The sequence below is a fragment of the Carcharhinus amblyrhynchos genome, chromosome 9 (genome assembly GCF_965287045.1).
Source record: "Carcharhinus amblyrhynchos chromosome 9, sCarAmb.v2.hapA, whole genome shotgun sequence".
In the NCBI taxonomy this organism is placed as follows: domain Eukaryota; kingdom Metazoa; phylum Chordata; class Chondrichthyes; order Carcharhiniformes; family Carcharhinidae; genus Carcharhinus; species Carcharhinus amblyrhynchos.
Genome location: NC_137332.1, coordinates 67779533 through 67797615, shown reverse-complemented (window position 1 = coordinate 67797615; position 18083 = coordinate 67779533). Strand labels below are relative to the sequence as shown.

At 43.6% G+C, this 18083-nt stretch overlaps 1 protein-coding gene across 5 annotated transcripts in view; it reads left to right on the top strand.

Moving 5' to 3' along the window:
- The window catches only part of nos1apa (nitric oxide synthase 1 (neuronal) adaptor protein a), a 372151-nt gene that overhangs the window by 160717 nt on the left and 193351 nt on the right, over positions 1-18083 (top strand). For 2 of the 5 annotated variants that reach the window (XM_080195866.1, XM_080195871.1), the window contains exons 3-4: positions 6795-6887; positions 16453-16524. In XM_080195866.1, coding sequence (XP_080051992.1) covers positions 6795-6887; positions 16453-16524 — 165 coding nt within the window. Of the gene's footprint in view, positions 1-2864; positions 2966-6794; positions 6888-16452; positions 16525-18083 lie in introns of those variants that run through there. The other 3 variants (XM_080195869.1, XM_080195870.1, XM_080195868.1) reach the window with 3 other exon arrangements.

The following is an 18083-nucleotide window of genomic DNA, read 5'->3' as shown; positions in this document are numbered from 1 at the left end:
ACACAACGGGTAACAAAGGAGAAAGTAGGGCCTCTTAAGTATCAACAAGGTCATTTATGTGTGGATCCACAAGAGATGGGTGAGATCCTAAACGAATATTTCTCATCAGTATTTACTGTTGAGAAAAGCATGGATGCTATGGAACTTGGGGAAATAAATAGTGATGTCTTGAGGAGTGTATATATTACAGAGGAGGTGGTGCTGAAAGTCTTGAAGCGCATCAAGGTAGATAAATCCCCGGGACCTGATGAAGTATATCCCAGGACATTGTGGGAGGCTAGGGTGGAAATTGCAGGTCCCCTAGCAGAGATATTTGAATCATCAGTAGTCACGGGTGAGGTGCCTGAAGATTGGAGAGTGACAAATGTTGTGCCTTTGTTTAAAAAGGGCTGCAGGGAAAAACCTGGGAACTACAGGCCAGTGAGCCTCACATCTGTGGTGGATAAATTGTTGGAAGGTATTTTGAGAGACAGGATCTACAGGCACTTAGCGATGCAAGGACTGATTAGGGATGGTCAGCATGGCTTTGTGAGTGGAAAATCATGTCTGTCAAATTTGATTGGGTTTTTTGAAGGGGGAACCAAGAAGGTAGATGAGGGCAGCGCAGTTGATGTTGTCTGCATAGACTTGAGCAAGGCCTTTGACAAGGTACTGCATGATGGGTTGTTGCATAAAGTTAAATCTCACGGAATCCAAGGTAAGGTATCTAAATGGATACAAAATAGGCTTCTTGACAGAAGTCAGAGGATGGTTGTAGAGAGTTGTTTTTCAAACTGGAGGCCTGTGACCAGCGGTGTGCCTCAGGGATCAGTGCTGGGCCCACTGTTATTTGTCATTTTATACTAATGATTTGAATGAGAATATAGGGAGCATGGTTAGTAACTTTGCAGATGACACCAAAATTGGTGGCATAGTGGACAGCGAAGAAAGTTATCTCCACTTGCAACGGGATCTTGATCAATTGGGCCAGTGAGCTGACGAATGGCAGATGGAGTTTACTTTAGACAAATGTGAGGTGATGCATTTTGGTAGACTGAACCAGGGCAGGACTTACTCAGTTAATGATAGGGCACTGGGAAGAGTTACAGAACAAACAGACCTAGGGGTACATGTTCATAGTTCCTTGAAAGTGAAGTCACAGGTCGACATATTGGTGAAGAAGGCATTTGGCATGCTTGATTTCGTTAGTCAGAACATTGAATACAGGATTTGGGACGTCTTGTGCAACTTCAAGACATTGCTAAGGCCACACTTGGAATACTGTATGCAATTCTGGTCACCCTATTATAGAAAGGATATTGTTAACTAGAAAGAGTGCAGAAAAGATTTACTATGATGCTACCGGGACTTAATGTATTGAGTTATAAGGAGAGGCTGGATAGACTGGGATTTTTCTCTCTGGAGCGTAGGAGGCTGAGGGGTGATCTTAGAAATCTATAAAATAATGAGAGGCACAGACAAGGTAGATAGTCAATATCTATCCCCAAAGGTAGGGGAGCCTAAAACTAGAGGGCATACGTTTAAGGTGAGAGGGGAGAGATACTAAAATGTCCAGAAGGATAATTTTTTCACACAGAGTGATGAGTGTCTGGAACAAGCTGCCAGAGGTAGGAGTAGAGGCAGATACAGTTTTATCTTTTAAAAAGCATTTAGATAGTTACATGGGTATGATGGGTATAGAGGGATATGGACCAAAGGCGGGCAATTGGGATTAGCTTAGAGGTTTTTTTAAAAAAAGGCAGTGTGGACAAGTTGGGCCAAAAGGCCTGTTTCCATGCTGTAAACCTCTGACTCTAGGTCAGAAGCTGAGAATTTTGTGATGATTTCATTTATTAGTCATGTGATTTAGCATTTAGCGAAAAGTATTGTACTTTGCATGCTGTGCTGCCAAAGCATACTGTACATAGAGAAGGAAAGGAAAAAGTGCAGAATACAATGTTACAGTCATAGTTAGGGTATAGAAAAAGGGCAACTTAATGCGAGGTAGATCCATTCAAAAGCCTTTTGCAGCAGGGAAGAAGCTGTTCTTGAGTCAGTTGGTATGTGACCTCTTGTGTATTTTTCCCGACGGGAGAAGGTAGGATAGAATATGCTCAGGGTGCATTGAGTCCTTATTTATGCTGGCTGCTTTTTTGAGGCAGTGGGAAGTGTAAATGGAGTCAATGGGTGGGGAGGCTGATGAGTAACTCGCCTCATGAATGTCCAAAGCCTGTCTATCTTCAAGGCACAAGTAAGGAGTATGATGGCATTCTCTCAAATTTTCTGGACAAATGCTTGACACCATCTAGAACAATTCAGCCCACTTGAGTGACACCACATCCATCTCTTTCCTCCATTGTAGACACAGGGGAGATGATGGCCTAATGGCATTTTCGCTTGACTATTAATCCAGAAACTCAGCTAATGTTCTGGAACTTGGATTTGAATCCTGCTGCAACAGGTGGTGGAATTTGAATTCAATTAAAATCAGAGTAAATTGGCAGCATGTTGAATATTCTTTTAAAGAATGAGTACTTTAAGAGCCATTGTCACTATTCCTGCTATGAACAGAATATCCTTAAATGGTTGCTTTATTCTTGGGTTTCCAGATGCCTGCGCATTGATCTCAACAACTTAGACTAAACTTGGCTTTTGCTAAAGATTAAGCTTCAGCGGCATAACTGGACTGACATTCCCAGTTTCAAGTTAATGAGGACGTGCAGAAATGATACAATTTATTCACCTCTCTGCAATTGCTTACTTATGTTGGATATGGTGTTCATTTGTTTAAGAATGCAAATGATTCAGGCCCTGGGAGTGGAGGGTTCGGGAAGCTGCAAACCAAAGAGAGGAAATACATTTGTCAACATTTGCTCACCCGAATGAACTCATTTTCGAGCCTGAATGAACTAATTTGTGTCAGACTGGTGCGACTTAGCATATTGACGTTTGCGAGGCTACAGGATTAATGGAATGCGGTTAATCAGTTGAGGAATCGTAGGTGCTATTTTACAATCTCAATCTTCAGAGTTAAATAATGCTGAAGGAAAATGCTTTTTCATTTGTAATGAATTTTTATTTCTTGTATTCTTGAGAATATATTAAGATTGAAAACACTGCACTTTTGGTTACAAGGGCATTTGATATTAGTGCAGTCATTGTATCATCAGATTCACCCCAGTGAGTGTCGTATAAGTGCCTGTAACAGTTCAAGCAGTTTCATATTTGGCATTGCTTAAAAATATTTAAGCTTTGCCCATGATACCGGCACTTGGAAGCATTGCTATACTGGCCATTATTTGTGAACACTTACAACTTCCCTTCCTACTGGCTAATACTTGCAACTTAACCCTAACTAGTCAGTATTTACGAAATAAGTTTCTAAGTTTATTTATTAGTGTCACAAGCAAGCTTACATCAACACTGCAATAAAGTTACTATGAAAATCCCCTAGTCACCACACTCTGGCGTCTGTTCAAGTACACTAAAGGAGAATTTAGCATGGCCAACGCACCTAACCAGCACAGTTTGGACTGTGGGAGGAAACCGGAGTACACGGAGGAAACCCACGCAGACAAGGGGAGAATGTGAAAACTTGGCACATTCTGTGAGCTAAGGCCGGGAATCGAACCCAGGTCCCTGGCACTGTGAGGCAGCAGTGCTAACCATTGTGCCGCTGTGCCACATATACTTGCTGATACTTCTGAACCTGTCCCTTCAGATTGGTGCTTATGACCTTATTTTTTTCTAGTGGTTGCAGCGTTTTCAACTATCTATTGCTGGCCCCCCAAATTCAAACTCTAGGACTGACACCTTGTTTCCAACTCTGCTGCACACCTTGCCCATATTGGACCAGATGAGGCAGAGCCGAATGGCTCCCCTCTTTATCCTTTCCTTGTCTGACCGCAGCAGGCGTCTTGGTTGAAAAGCGCATTCCTGCCCATTCAGTGAGTGCTTAATTGTTTACTCGCTGTGATTATAGAAGAAGCAATAGGACAGATTTTCTTGAGCTTAACAAAGAAAGAGGTTAGTTAGCTTTATTGTTCTTGAACTGTTCCAAGCAAATGATAAAGCACACACCAACTTTACACGCACATACTTGAAGCTCTCACAGACAAGTACCAATTGCAGTGTGGGGAAGGATAGGTGGGCCAAAGTATAGTCATTTTTTCAAGAAATATTGCAAGAGTACACAGCCTGTGGTTTGGAGACTCGGCTGGCTTCGAGCTGAACTCAATGATTTAATGCATTCAATTTAAAGATGAAAATGAGTAGGTTGGCTGCGTTTCAGGAGACAGTAGTGCTGGGTCTAAAGTTTATTTATTAGTGTCACAGGTAGGCTTACATTTAACACTGCAATGAAGTTATGGTGAAAATGGGTTCTTTTCAGAAATCTCTGCCCACGGATCCCTAGACAGTAACGGTCAGCAAACAGGGTTCAAAATGTATCCGGTGAGTTGGAGAGAAAGGGAGGCAGGACGGACCCCACTTTGATGTTCTCGCCAAGCTGCTTGTCCTCAGTTCTGCTGAGAAATCATTTACTTTAAAACACACAGAGGGTTGGCTTGTCGTGTAACCCTCTTTCTCCAACTTGCAGGAAAATTTTAAAAAAAGGACATTGTCCATGTATTCCAAGGTGACTTGATTAGCTCATGCCTGAAAGCTAACTTAGTCAGGGTCCCTTTGACCAAATGATTTGTAATGATGGCCCATCTCCAACAGTTGAATACTCAGGCGGTTGTCAAAAATGCCTTGCTAATGAGACAGGAATGCATGTGAGGCACTGAAGACTTTTTTTTTTGAGCACTAAAGCTGTTCACAAAGGGAAGTTGTTGCTTCTGCCATTGTAACCATTCACACATTGTCCAATTATAAGGACTTTGCTCCTGCTGACTGATACTGATAACTTTATACTGGCTGCTCCTGCTCATAGAACCGTAGAATCTACAGTGCAGAAGAAGGCCATTCAGCCTATTGAATGCACTGCACTGACCACCAGCCCACCCAGGCCCTATTCCTATAATCCCTCATATTTACCCTGCTCTTTGATGCTAAGGGGCTATTTAGCACGGCTAATCAACCAACCCGCATATCTTTGGGTTGTGGGAGGAAACCGGACCATCTGGAGGAAACCTATGCAGACACGGACAAACTCCACACAGACAGTGACCCAAGGCCGGAAGTGAACCCGGGTGCCTGGCTGAGGCAACAGTGCTGACCACTGTGCTACCGTGGACACGGCTATCCACCAATTTATTTGAATATTTGGCTGTAGCTACTTCTGGCAAGAGTTAATGTATACAGAACAGAAGCAGGAGTGCTGGTTAGTCAAGCCCTTGCTAGTTCAACAGCACTCAGTCCAACCATGACATCCTCATTGTTAGAGCAGAAATTGGAATAGAACCTGAAACGTTAATGGTATGGGTCGGCTAATCACTGGAATAGCTCACTCAGGCATTGCAGGCAAGGAGCTTTGAATCTGTTAATATTTACTTTGTTTATTGCTGCAGAAGCTTTACTAACCTCTGAGAAAGCTACTACAATAGTGCAAAACCATTCCCCGTCTGCAGTGCTATCCTGTACCATGACACACTGCTGTTATATGCAACAACTATTAAAGTTGTTGCCTTTTGTCTTTCACAAGGAAAGACTTAAATGATCATCTGGATGCGTACTCCAAATTGTGCCTTGATCCAAATACTAATTTGGACATTCTACAAATAATCTTTTACATGCTTTCAATCTTTTTCACGGGATGAGCACAAGCCAACATATAGAATTCCTACACTGCAGCTGGAGTCCACTCGGCCCTTCAAGTTTGCACCGACTCAGTATCTTACCCACCCCATCCCTATAACCCCCAATCCATCAAACCTACATAAGTTGGGACACTAAGGGGTAATTTACCATGGCCAATCCTAATAGCCTGGTGCGAATTTCTCCCAAAAAATCCTGTGCGTCAAATTACGTGAAAACTGGAGCAATTCACACTTTTTCCAGTGGGAGTTCGGAGAAGAATCTCCCACACTCTATGCACTGTTGAGGCCACCAGCATGAATATCAGTAAATTTCAGGTTTTAAAAAATTTAATGCAGTAGGATGGGAGAATCCGGCCCTTATTTTTGGACTGTGGGAGTCAACCCATGCAGACGAGGGAGAGAATATGCAAACTCCACACAGACCGTTATCCGAGGCTGGAATTGAACCCAGTTCCTGGCGCTGTGGCAGTTCTAATCACTGCACCACCGTGCCTCCCATCCCTAATATTCCAGGAGAAGGTGGTGATGAACCATCTTGACCCATAAGGCCCTCAGACCATAAGACATAGGAGCAGAAGTAGGCCATTGGACCCATCAAGCCTACTGTGCCATTCAATGAGATCATGAGTGATTTGATGTGATAATCCTCAACTCCCTTTCCAAACTCATCCCCATGACCATTGGTGTCTTCCTGCTTACTGACCCACAGCAGTCCATCTTGTGTAGTGCGCCAAAAACTCAGCTCTCTGTTACGAGGTGGAAACATTGGTTGCAAGCTGCCTACAGTAAAGTTGTTCTTGTGACCCAGTCTAAATTCCTCCTCCTATGGAGCAAATATCTTTGTTGAGTAAAATCTCGTAATCCGCCAGCAATCCAGAACATACTATGGCACTGTTGTTTGTAGTTAGAAAGGGAGGGGGAATGTGAAGGGGTGGGTGGGGCAGAATTGTGTGAACCTTCAAGGGAAACGAGGAAAATAACATTTACCATATTTTTCCTGTTGTTTAAGGATGGCGTCACTTATTAATATAGCTCTTCCGTCCCTTTTCATTTCAGTATGAATTCAAAGCCAAGAACATCAAGAAAAAGAAAGTGAATATAATGGTGTCAGTGGATGGTGTCAAAGTTCTCCTCAGGAAGAAAAAGAAGGTGGGTTGACCCTAAGTGATCTTTGGAGTAGTGAGTTACAGCAAAGTCTGTGCCCTGCCAGTGTGGAACATTCAGTCAATGTCTACTGAAGGTTTTCCAGTTCTCTTATGTCACTGTCTGCAGCTAAAAGCAGTTTGCTGTGGAATTTATTAATTTACAATTGCTATGGCTGTTCAGATGTTTGACCCATTGCGTATTTATCGGACTCTGCTTTGGTTGCTGACAGAGCCTGTGAAAGTCTTGGTCCTTGGCTGCGGTGATGATTGAATGTGACATCTGTTTATACGTGCCACTACCCATCCAGCACATCTGCAAAGTGATGGGATTGCTATCGGTAGCTCTGATTCAGACGCATCTGTTAACAATTGCGTGAGGCACTTAGGAAGTGGAGACTTCAGGCGATCTGCATCAAGCCTGAATATATGAAAAAAAATGCTGCATGTTATATTTTTCTACTTGTGTGGGAGAGCAAAAAAAGCCCTGCTGGACAGCCAGCTGTGGTTTAAGATGTACATCTGTAGTTGGTCATTCAGAGAATGCAGCTGGGCTCTTAGCTGGCAGTCAGAGTCCCAAATTAAGAAAGTTGTTAAACTATCCCAGCTTCCCAGTTTTTGGTCCTCTTTATCTTGGTAATAAATTCACAGAGGCAGAAGTCCCTTCACCAGAATCCCTTTATTTCCAATTCTGATAGCAGGATCCAGAGTGCTAACAGTCAGCAGTCTATCTTTGGAAGTCCCAGAGAAACTGACACAAATACAAAATAAAGACACTAACTACAAAGTAAAGTCTTCCTTATTTGGCCCATCAATTAGCCCCTTAATCATAGAGTTTGTATTCCAATAGGCCAACAACGGTCTGGTTAAAGTTATTACAACCTTGCTGGCCTGTTTCTCAGACATTCTGATTGAACCGATCAATATTCCTTGAGGTGTTCTGCCCTCCGCTGATAATGCTGAATGAAATAGGGGAAGGAAAGCCTTATATTTCTTAGTTCGATGCTGCCTCCGTATCTATTTGGAGTTGCAGCTCTCTCATCCTGATTTCTGGCCCTCCACATCCCCCCAACACTGCAACACCACTCCTGGTGAGGACACAGAAATCCAAGTGCAGTTAAAGGACCTCGTGTCCCTTTTTTTACCTGCAGAAATAGACTAAAATGTTACCATCACTCACTCGGGTAGGAATTTCCCATCCCCTTTCAGTGAATGGAGAGTTGGCTGGGCGCCAAATTCTCCAACCTCGCTGCAGTGGGACCGTGGCATAAGAGACCGATAAGATCACAACTATAGACTTTTCCTTGGAGAGCAGAAGATATAAAAGCAGGAGCAGGCCATTCAGCCCCTCGAGCCTGTCGTCATTCAATAACATCGTGCCAAATCTGAATGTGGCCTCAATTCTATCTCCCTGCCTGACCTCATTATGATGGGGTCAAGGGTTATCCCTTGACCTCCATGTCGATCAAAAGTCTGAATAACTCAGCCTTGGATATATTCAGTGATCCAGGCCCCACTGCTCTCTGGGATAGAGAATTCTAAAGATAAAAGACTGCCTCAGAAGAAATTGCTCTTCATCTCTGTCGTAAATAGGAGACCCCTTATTCTGAAAAGGTGCCCCCTCGTTTCCCCAGCAGGGGAAATATCCTGTCAGTATCTGTGCTGTCAAACCTCCTCAACATCTTGTATGTTTCAATAAGTTCATGTCTCATTCCAAAGCCAGCAAGTAGAATCTCAGCCTTCCCTCACAATGCAACCCCCTCATCACAGCAACCAACCTAGTGAACCATCTCTGATTTGCCAAGAATATACTTCCTTAGTCCCAGTGCAGCCTCACTAATGGCCTGTATCATTGTAGAAAGAGTCTGTACTTTAATATTCTGTCCTTTTGCAATAATAGCTGGCATTCCATTTGCCTTCTCAATTACATGTTGTACTTGTATGATAACCTTTTATGATTCATGCATCAGGACACCCAGGTTTCTCTGAACCACAGCAACCTCTCTCCATTTAGATAATGTTCTGCTAATTTATTACATATACCAAAGTGGACAATCTCTGATTTTCCCACATTATACTCCATCTGCCAATTTTTTGCCCACTGACTCAACCTATCAATATCTCTTTACTGACTTGTTGCATCCTCCTCACAGCTTGATTTACTACCTACTTTCATGTCACCAGTAAATCTGGCTATGAAATACGCAGTCCCTTCATGCAGGCCATCAGATTGTAAACAGTTGAGGTCCAGCACTGAATCCTGTGGCTCCCTACGTGTTACAATTGCTGGCCTGTGAATGATCCATTTTTTTTTCCCCAGGTAATGATCAAGAAATCAGTTACATTGGTTTTACATGTTTTTTACTCAAATTTAACCAGTTTACAAATAGTGCTGTGAGAAGACGTATTGCAAAAGGAATGGTGCTATCTCGTATGAGATACAGGATGGAATTTTCAGGTTCTCATTTTTAAAGTTTTTGCCTGACAGAGGGTAGCCTTCCCAGCTTTCCTGCCATATTTTTAAACTCTGGAAGAAAGGTGGAAAGAGTGGGCCCATAATGTCTCGCAGGGAGGGCCAGCTGTGTTTCAGCCTGCCCTGCCCTGCTAATAATTCCGTTTTTTGAAAGATTGGGAAGCTTTTTATAAAGAACGTCCCGATTTTAAAAAAGATAATGAAAACACAAACACCCCATGAACATGGGACACCCTTCATGGACACAGAAAAGTCCCCCTGCACCCACAGGGATGCAGGGGGAATGCTAAAGGAAGTTCCCTTTGCAAAGGAAGTTCCCCAGCATTGATAGGCCAGGGCTAAGTGTATGGGCACTGCCAGGTACAGTCTGGGCATGACCCTCTTTCTCCCCCCTCACCTAAATTTTAGGCATCTTATAGGAAGAGCTTTAGTAAATGCAAGTTTTGTCTAAACCCCGCCAATGTGATGTCACACTGACTGAAATTCCCTAAATTTTTGGGGGGGGGTGGTGGTGTTCTGGGGGAGGGGCAGGAAGAGCAATAGGGAGGTATCCTTGCTCTGGTAGGGGTATAGACACATCAGAGGTAGCCATGAGCTGCTGAATTCTGGGTAAAAGGCCCACCTTGGCCCTTTGGGACTCTGTCAGAATTGCTGACTGCACTTGTACAGCATCTGTGGAGAGAAAATAGAGCCAACACTTCACAACTGGAAGATCCTTTGTCAGATCTGAAGACAATAGAATATAAGATGATATTTATACTATTAGGGTGAGGTGGGGGGGGAGAACCAAATTAACAAATGTGTCATAGACAAAAAGACAAAGAGAATGTAAATGTTGGTGATCATGGCTAAGGAGGGTGCTGATAGTGGCCATTAAGAGATCAGAATGTGTAAATGGCAGAATAAAGGTAAGAAGAGTGTCAAAGGATAACCTGAGACGTATAACAGGTGACCTGAGTGGATTGGGGAGAATGGAGACCATGGTGGGGGGAAAAGCTAGAAAGTGAGATTTTAAAAAAAGGTGGAAAAATGAAACAATGGCAGAAATGAAAAAACTAAAATAAATGGAAGGGGGGATGAATGTGGATGAGAGAGTTCATGATCTGAAGTTGTTGAACTCAAAGCTGAGTCCAGGAGGCTGGAAAGTGTCTAATCATAAGAACATAAGAACATAAGAAAATAGGAGCAGGAGTAGGCCATCTAGCCCTTCGAGCCTGCCCCGCCATTCAATAAGATCATGGCTGATCTGTTGTGGCTCAGTTCCACATTCCTGCCCTCTCCCCATAACCCTTAATCCCCTCTCTTATCAAAAACCCATCAACCCGCGTCTTAAAAATATTTAGTGAGGTAGCCTCCACCACTTCAACGGGCAGAGAATTCCAGAGATTCACCACCCTTTGAGTGAAGAAGTTCCTCCTCAACTCCGTTCTAAACCGCCTCCCCTTTATCTTGAGGCTGTGCCCCCCAGTCCTACTGTCCTTTCTGAGCAGGAAGAGTCTCTCCACCTCTATCCTATCCATCCCATTCATCATCTTATATGTCTGAATGAGATCTCCCCTCATTCTTCTAAACTCTAACGAGTACAAGCCTAGTTTATTCAGCCTCTCCTCATAGCTCAACCCCCTCTACTCCAGATGAGATGCTGTTTCTCCAGTTTAGATTGGGCTTCGCTGGAACAGTGCAACAGGACAAGGATGGACATGTGGACAGGAGAACAGGATGATGTGTTGAAATGGCAAGTGACAGGAAGATCTGGTTTCTACTTATGGACCAAATTTTTTCCAGGTCCAGATGAAAGCATGAAGTGCACCAAAATATTTATTGATTACCATTTGAAGGAGTTGAGAGGGGGCTGGAGTCGGACTGGAACGGGGAACATTTCACATACCCCATAGAGAGACAGGCATAACTGGGACACATGCAGGTGCCCATAGCCTCACCTTTTATCTGGAGGAAGCGAAACAAGTTAAAGGAGAAATTGTTGAGTGAGAGAACTAGTTCAGCCAGATGGAGGAGTGGTGATGATGGAGATTGTTCAGATTTCTGTTTGAGAAACGAGCAGAGAGCTCTCAGGCCATCCTGGTGGGGAGTAGAGGCGCAGAGAGAGTGGGCATCCATGGTAAGGAGGAGATGGTTTGGACCTTTGGAATTGTTGTTATGACATAAGGCACTAGAGGATTTGTGGGTGTAGGTGGGAAGGGACTGGACAAGAGGAGGACGGACGGAGTCAAGATGGGAAGAAATGAATTCAGTGGGGCAGGAACCAGCTGATACGATGGCTGGAATTTTACCGTCCTGTCCACCATGGGAATTGGAGCAGGTGAGGGGTGGAGCATGGAAAGGTCTGTTGACCTTGGGCAGGATTTTACAGTTTCCGGACGAGCAAGGTCGTAAAATCCCATCCGATGGACCGACCGGGGCAGTCCTATTTCTGGATTTTTGGGAAGGAAGTAGAAGTGGGCTGTCTGGGGTTGGGAGACCAGGGGATTGGATGCTGTGGAGGGAAGATCTCCGGAGGAGTTGAGGTCAGTGACAGTCCTGGAAACACTGACTTCGTGTTTGTTTGTAGGGTCATGGTCCAAGGGAAGGTAGGAGGAAGTGTCTGAGAATTGGTGTTCAGCCTCTGTGAGGTAGAGATCAGTATGCCAGACAGCAACATGTGGGAAGGGACTGGACGTGGGGGACTTGTCAGCAGGTTTGACGGCAAAGTGAGGGTTGGATCCGAGAGTTCAGAAGGAGTCGGGTAAGAGTAGCAGAGAAATTGAGACAGCCAATGTCATGCCTACAGCTCTCAATGAAAAGATCAAGAGCAGGTAAAAGGCTGGAGAGAGGCATCCTTATGGAGGGAGAGTGCTGAAGGTGAGTGAAAGGATCTGTTGAATGGGGAGAGGATTCCTACTCAAAGAGAGCATGGAGACGAAGACGGCAAAGGAAGAGCTCAGCATTATGTTGAGCCTGAAACTCAAGAAGGTGAGAACATAAGGGTACAAAGCCAAATCTTTTGAGTACAGTATGCTCAGCATCAGAGAGGCGAAGGTCAGAGGGTGGTGAATACGTGGCAAAGGCTGGGGTTCAGAGGGATGGAATCAGGGGCAAGAAGGGGAGGAGAGTCATGGATGGGCATTGGTACAGATGAGTTTATTTATTAGTGTTTTGAGTAGGCTTACATTAACACTGCAGTGAAGTTACTGTGAAAATCCTCTTTGAGTTGTTGAAGCTTATGTTCCTTACACCTGAAAGGAAGAGTTTCTTGTTGAGCTGTCAAATGAGATGAAGAATGAAATGAAACTGGGGATAAGCTTTGAGATGGAGTGAGTCAGAGTTGCTGGATAGAGGTATCGAGGGCGTGTGTATGGCAGTGCATGACAGTGTGGATCTCAGGATGTGGCGAGAACAGCAGTTGTCGAGGAGCGTTGTTGTCCTGGAGATACCTGTAATCCTGGGTGGATTTGAAACATGAGGGGTGGAATCGACGTGGAGTAAATTGGAGATGGAGACAATGGCTGAGGAAGATAATATGGCTGTGAAAGCGAGTTTTGGTTAAAACTTTGTCAAACACTAGATGGAAACGAAAAGCAGTGACGGTGCACAGGGTGAAAGAGAGAAATGGAAATCCTGTCAGAGAGAAGAACGATATTTCTTCAGGATAGGTATTCCTGGAAGAGAAGTAACAGTGAGTTAAACACCAAGATAAAGACAAAATATAACAGATATTGGAACCTGAAACACAAACAAAATGCTGGAAAATCTCAGCAGGTCTGACAGGTTCTGTGGAGAGAGGATAGCGCTAACATTTTGAGTCTGGATGACCCTTCGTCAGAGCTGAAGAGAATAGAGTATAAGATAATTCGATTATCTTATATTCTCACTGTATGGGTGAGTTGGTAATGGACAATGATGGCATGGACAAAAGAACAAAGGGAATAGAAATGGTGGTGATCATGGCTAAGAAGGGTGCTGATAGCGGCCATGAAGAGATCAGAATGTGTAATTGGGAGAACAAAGGTAAGCAGAGTGTCAAAGGATCACCTGAGACATGTAACAGATGTTCCTAGTGGACTGGGGGGGAGGGGGAAGGGAGAGTGTGGTGATGAAGGAAGCTCGGTTATCTTGGTCAGAGTCGAGGCACATCAGCACATATTGTTGTTGTTATTCAGACTTCCCCACATCCTGCGCGTGAAAGTCCTAAGCACAAAATAGTAGTTGAAAGATATGTAATATGGCTTCTTCTAGGTCAAACCAAATAAACAAACTCAAGTTAAATCAGGGCAAAGTAAAAGGGGCAGCTCCCCAAAAGGAGGGGGAACTGCCCGAACAAAATCAAAGTACAAAGGAAACTTGAAAACATCAAATGATAATGTGATTATTAGGGTCAATATTCCCCCTCCAGCCCCTGCAGTGCCCAACGGGCACGGAAGGCCTCATCTGCACCCGTGGACACCACATGCTCCCTCTCCAGGGACACCTGGCTGTGAATGTAGCTGTGGTAAAGGGGCAGTCAGGACGGATGGCCCCCTCGATCGCCCGCTGCCTGGACCTGTAAATGGCGTGTTTCGCCAAGCCCAGGAGCAGGTTCATGCAGAGGTCGCCATCCTGACCCGCCCTTCTCTGCGCCAGGTGTCCATAGATCAGGAGTGCGGGGGACTGAAGTGCAAACAAAACATCCATAAAATGTTCTTCAGGAAAACAAAAAGGGAGTGCAACCTAAGACATGAAACAGACATGGTCTGCAGACTCCACAAGGCCACAGAAGGGGCAAGCTTCAGAGCCCATGAACCAGTGAATCCTACGGCTGTGCGGAACTGCTGCATGCATCACTGTGCACCCCAAGTCCCTGATGTAATTGGGGGAGATCCCTCCGTAGAGGGACCTCCACTGGGGACGGCCTGCCAAGGTGTATCCGGGCGACAGGTGAGGATAGTTAATGGAAGGTGTGTAGCAGCAACCTGTACAGGAAATGTCTCCGCGCAATGGAAAAAAAGCAAGGAGGACATTTCCGCGAGGCGGCACAGGCTGTGGGGCACCTGATCTAAAATGGGAAATAGTTTGTGTACGTGTATATACTTTTCAGTTTGTCATATGTATTTTTTTTAAATCAATTTGTATATGAAGTAATTGTTTCTCTATGGACCTCTGAGGGAATAATGTAAGCGATGTCCTATTTCCATTTATGATGGTCAATATTACAAAGAAGTAACCTCTTCGTAAACGAGTGTTGCAAGTATGAGTGTGTGTTTGCTTTGCTTTCTTTGCCCTGGTATTTAACTTCAGTTAGTTCCTCCTAACTCACTCCAGAAAGTTAGACTGGATTCTCGTTGTCCGATGCAGGTAGATGCTTCTGCCTGGCCTTAGTGAATGGTTCTGTCATTCAGTTTTCCTCTCCCTTTCCCATCAGGAGGATAGCTGGGTTTCTGCTCAGCACTTCACGCAGAGAGCATGTTGGAAATTGACCTGCCACATCGTTGTCCCATCTTGTGGGTTCCACTCCCCACTGCCATGATAAACGATGAGCAGTAACAGTTCCTGGGTTAGAGGGAAAGCAGTTGCGGGAGCAATCCAAATGGACTGATTCCATTTCCTGCTCCATTCCCAATTTTAACACTGTTGGATTTTGGATGCAGATGAAATTCCCACTGGTTAAGTTACTTGACTAATCAGGATCCCATTGAGCAGATGACCCCCAATGGCTTTTTAACCCCCTTCTGACTGGGGTGGCCGCGATTGTCAGGTAAAGAAGTCAGGATGTCTGAGAGAACCCTTGAGCAGTTTGTCTCATCCATTCATAAACATTATCCATTTGCTTATTGATTCTAACCTAACAGCCTGATTTGCAACAGCCAGTCTTGAAATCTGTTACGCTGGACGTAATGCAGTGCAACAGGACATCTGTGGAAGCATTGCAGCTACATTGGAGTATGTGTACTTTGACTGTAATTTCCCAATGAATTCATACTAGTAAATTGAAAACGTTGGCTATACACCTATGACAGGCTGATATGTAAACAAGCACAGAGGGAACTTCTTGGAATAAAGTGAAGGGGAATTATCTTGATACGTTCAGTTCTAACTTTCATCACAGAAATAACAATGTTTTATTGGATTCTCTCTTACATTCTGCACTTCATCAAGAAGTGAATCAAAAATGGCACTAAACTTGCGAGTAATTTTCAGAACACTGGGTAAAGTGTTCTTTGCCCTGCTGTTACCAATTGAGTTCACTGGCCCAGAGTGACACTGTGTGTTTTAAAGGGGAACACTTGAAAATGAAAGATTTTGGCATCCTTTCCAAAGACTTGGAAGACACACCATTTTTCAAGTGGATATTTTACCGCAGTGCTGTTCAGAAGGAATATCACAGCTTCGGTTGAACGGTGATTCAGATTGCAGTTTGGCATATGTAGAAGGGCTCTGATTTAATTTAGCCTCAAAGGCAGCAAGAAAGAATTGAACAGTCACTGATCGGACTCAGTTATCCCACAGCTGAATACTCTGTCAGAATGGGATCAGTTCTGTTCACTGCCCATTTACAGACGTGCTGAGTTGAACTGAGATTTGCTTTTGGCCTTTGTTTTAAAAGTCCTTTCCTGGTGCAACATTTGAAGCTTTGGGACTTTTTGCAGGTGTTTGGATGTTCCTGTTTTATGAAGAAGGGGCAACTGATTGATTTCCTATTCGAAAAAGAAAAACACACATATAATTGGATCATTATTCATTTTGCCCTCAGAATGGAAATGATTTTTCTTTCATTATTAACCAATGAATTTTCATTCATATATGAAATTTCATTCATTCAGGTATACTGTTCCTGATTTATTTTTAGGAAATATAGTTGTTATAAAGTGGATCTCTGCTCAAACACTGAAATATTTTATCATAAATAATGCTTAGATTATCGTACTGATGGCTTGCTGTTCCTGCAGTTCAGCACCTTTTTTGCATTCTCCCAATTTGGTTCATTGAAGCACTGAGTATATTTTTATACTGCTTTCTCTTGTGTGTAGCTGGTCACAGTAGAAGTGAAGGGTTTTTTTTGTGGTGATTTATTGGTGCTTTACTATTTTGGATTATTAATTCTGTTGTTGATTATTATATACTTTAGATTGCCAAGAGTCTAGAAGCTAAGGACGAGGCCAGGAGAGTGACCCCGACTTCATTCTGGATGACTCTCCTTGTAAGTCGTTTTGGAATATTAAATCTCTACATTATAACATTGTTTGCACATTTTTTAATGCAAATATATTTTTGAAAATATATTTGAAACATATGTTCTTTATCATTCATATGTAATTTCAATATATACAGTAAAAGGCAAAGAATGTCATGCTTTTTTTAATCCGTTCATGGGATGTGGACATTACTGGCTCAGCCAGCATTTAATGTCCACCCTTATTTACCCTTGAGAAGGTGGTGGTGAGTTGTCTTCTTTAACTGCTGCCGTCCATGTGTTGTAGGAGCACCCAGAGTGCTGTTAGGGAGGGTGTACCCTGACCCAGTGGCAGCGAAGGAATGGCGATTATGATTCCAAGTTAGGATGGTGAGTGGCTTGGAGGGGAACTTGCAGTAGGTGGTGTTCCCATGCTCCTGCTGCCTTTTGTTCTTCTCCATGGTAGTGATTGTGAGTTTGGAACATGCTCTTGGAAGAGTCTTGGCAATCTTGGAGATGATGCACACTGCTGCTACTTTATGTCGGCAGGAGAGAGTAAATGTTCGTTGTGGCGGATGAGGTGTCTGTCACTTGGCTGCTTTGTCCTGAATGACTTTGAACTTCTTTTTAGTGTTAGTGGAGCTGCACTCACCCAGGCAATTGGAGAGTATTCCACTGCACTCCTGACTTGTGCCTTGTAGCTGGTGGACAAGCCTAAGGGAGTCAGGAGGTGAGTTACTCGCAGCAGGATTCCCAGTTACTGACTTGTAGCACCTTTCAAGACCTCAGGATATCTGGAAACACATTAGGTCAATGAGGGATTTTTCTGTAAGTGTGGTCATTGTTATAATGTAGGAAGTGCAGTTGCTAGTTTGCATACAGCAAGGTTTCACAAACTATCATGAGGTAATAGCCAGATAGTCTTTTTTGATGATGTTTGTGGGATAAATATTAGCTCATAAAATAGCAACAGTTTTTGTAATATTTGCCATCACATGGTTTTAAGAGAAAATATAACTTTTAGTTTGTTAAGAGAAATGCTACCTCTACTCTGTGTCTTTGCTAATGGATCCTGGAGTTATGGTTAAGAATGGATGAGATACCTTTGGTTGGGGCGTGATCTGTGAACTGCTCCTAGTTTGGTAGGAGAGATACGGAGTAGAGGGAGAGAGAAGAACGTCAGCTGAACACAGTTTACTTTTCACTGGCGCTTTAGTTCTTTTGTTACAGTAGTTTGATATAAACTTGGTCAACGAAACACATCCCTGGGATTAAAAAGTTAAGAAGTGCAAGCATTGTGACCTGAAATCTAAATAGCCTGGAAGTTTGCACGTGGAATCCTGGAAGGGCGTAAACACACACTCATTACAAGCAATAAGTTTGACAACTGCCCTATTGTAAAAGGGTAAAATGTAAGCAAGCAACCTGAATGTCTGAAATGGGCATTGGACCCTTTATTTGCTGTGTAAAAGGCCTGACACTGTTACATAATCCCTCACTTTTTCCCTGAGGCACTTGGTTTTTGGAAATACCAGGACTCCTTGGCAATCTAAGTTGGCTGCTCACATCAGAATCACTTTTAAAAG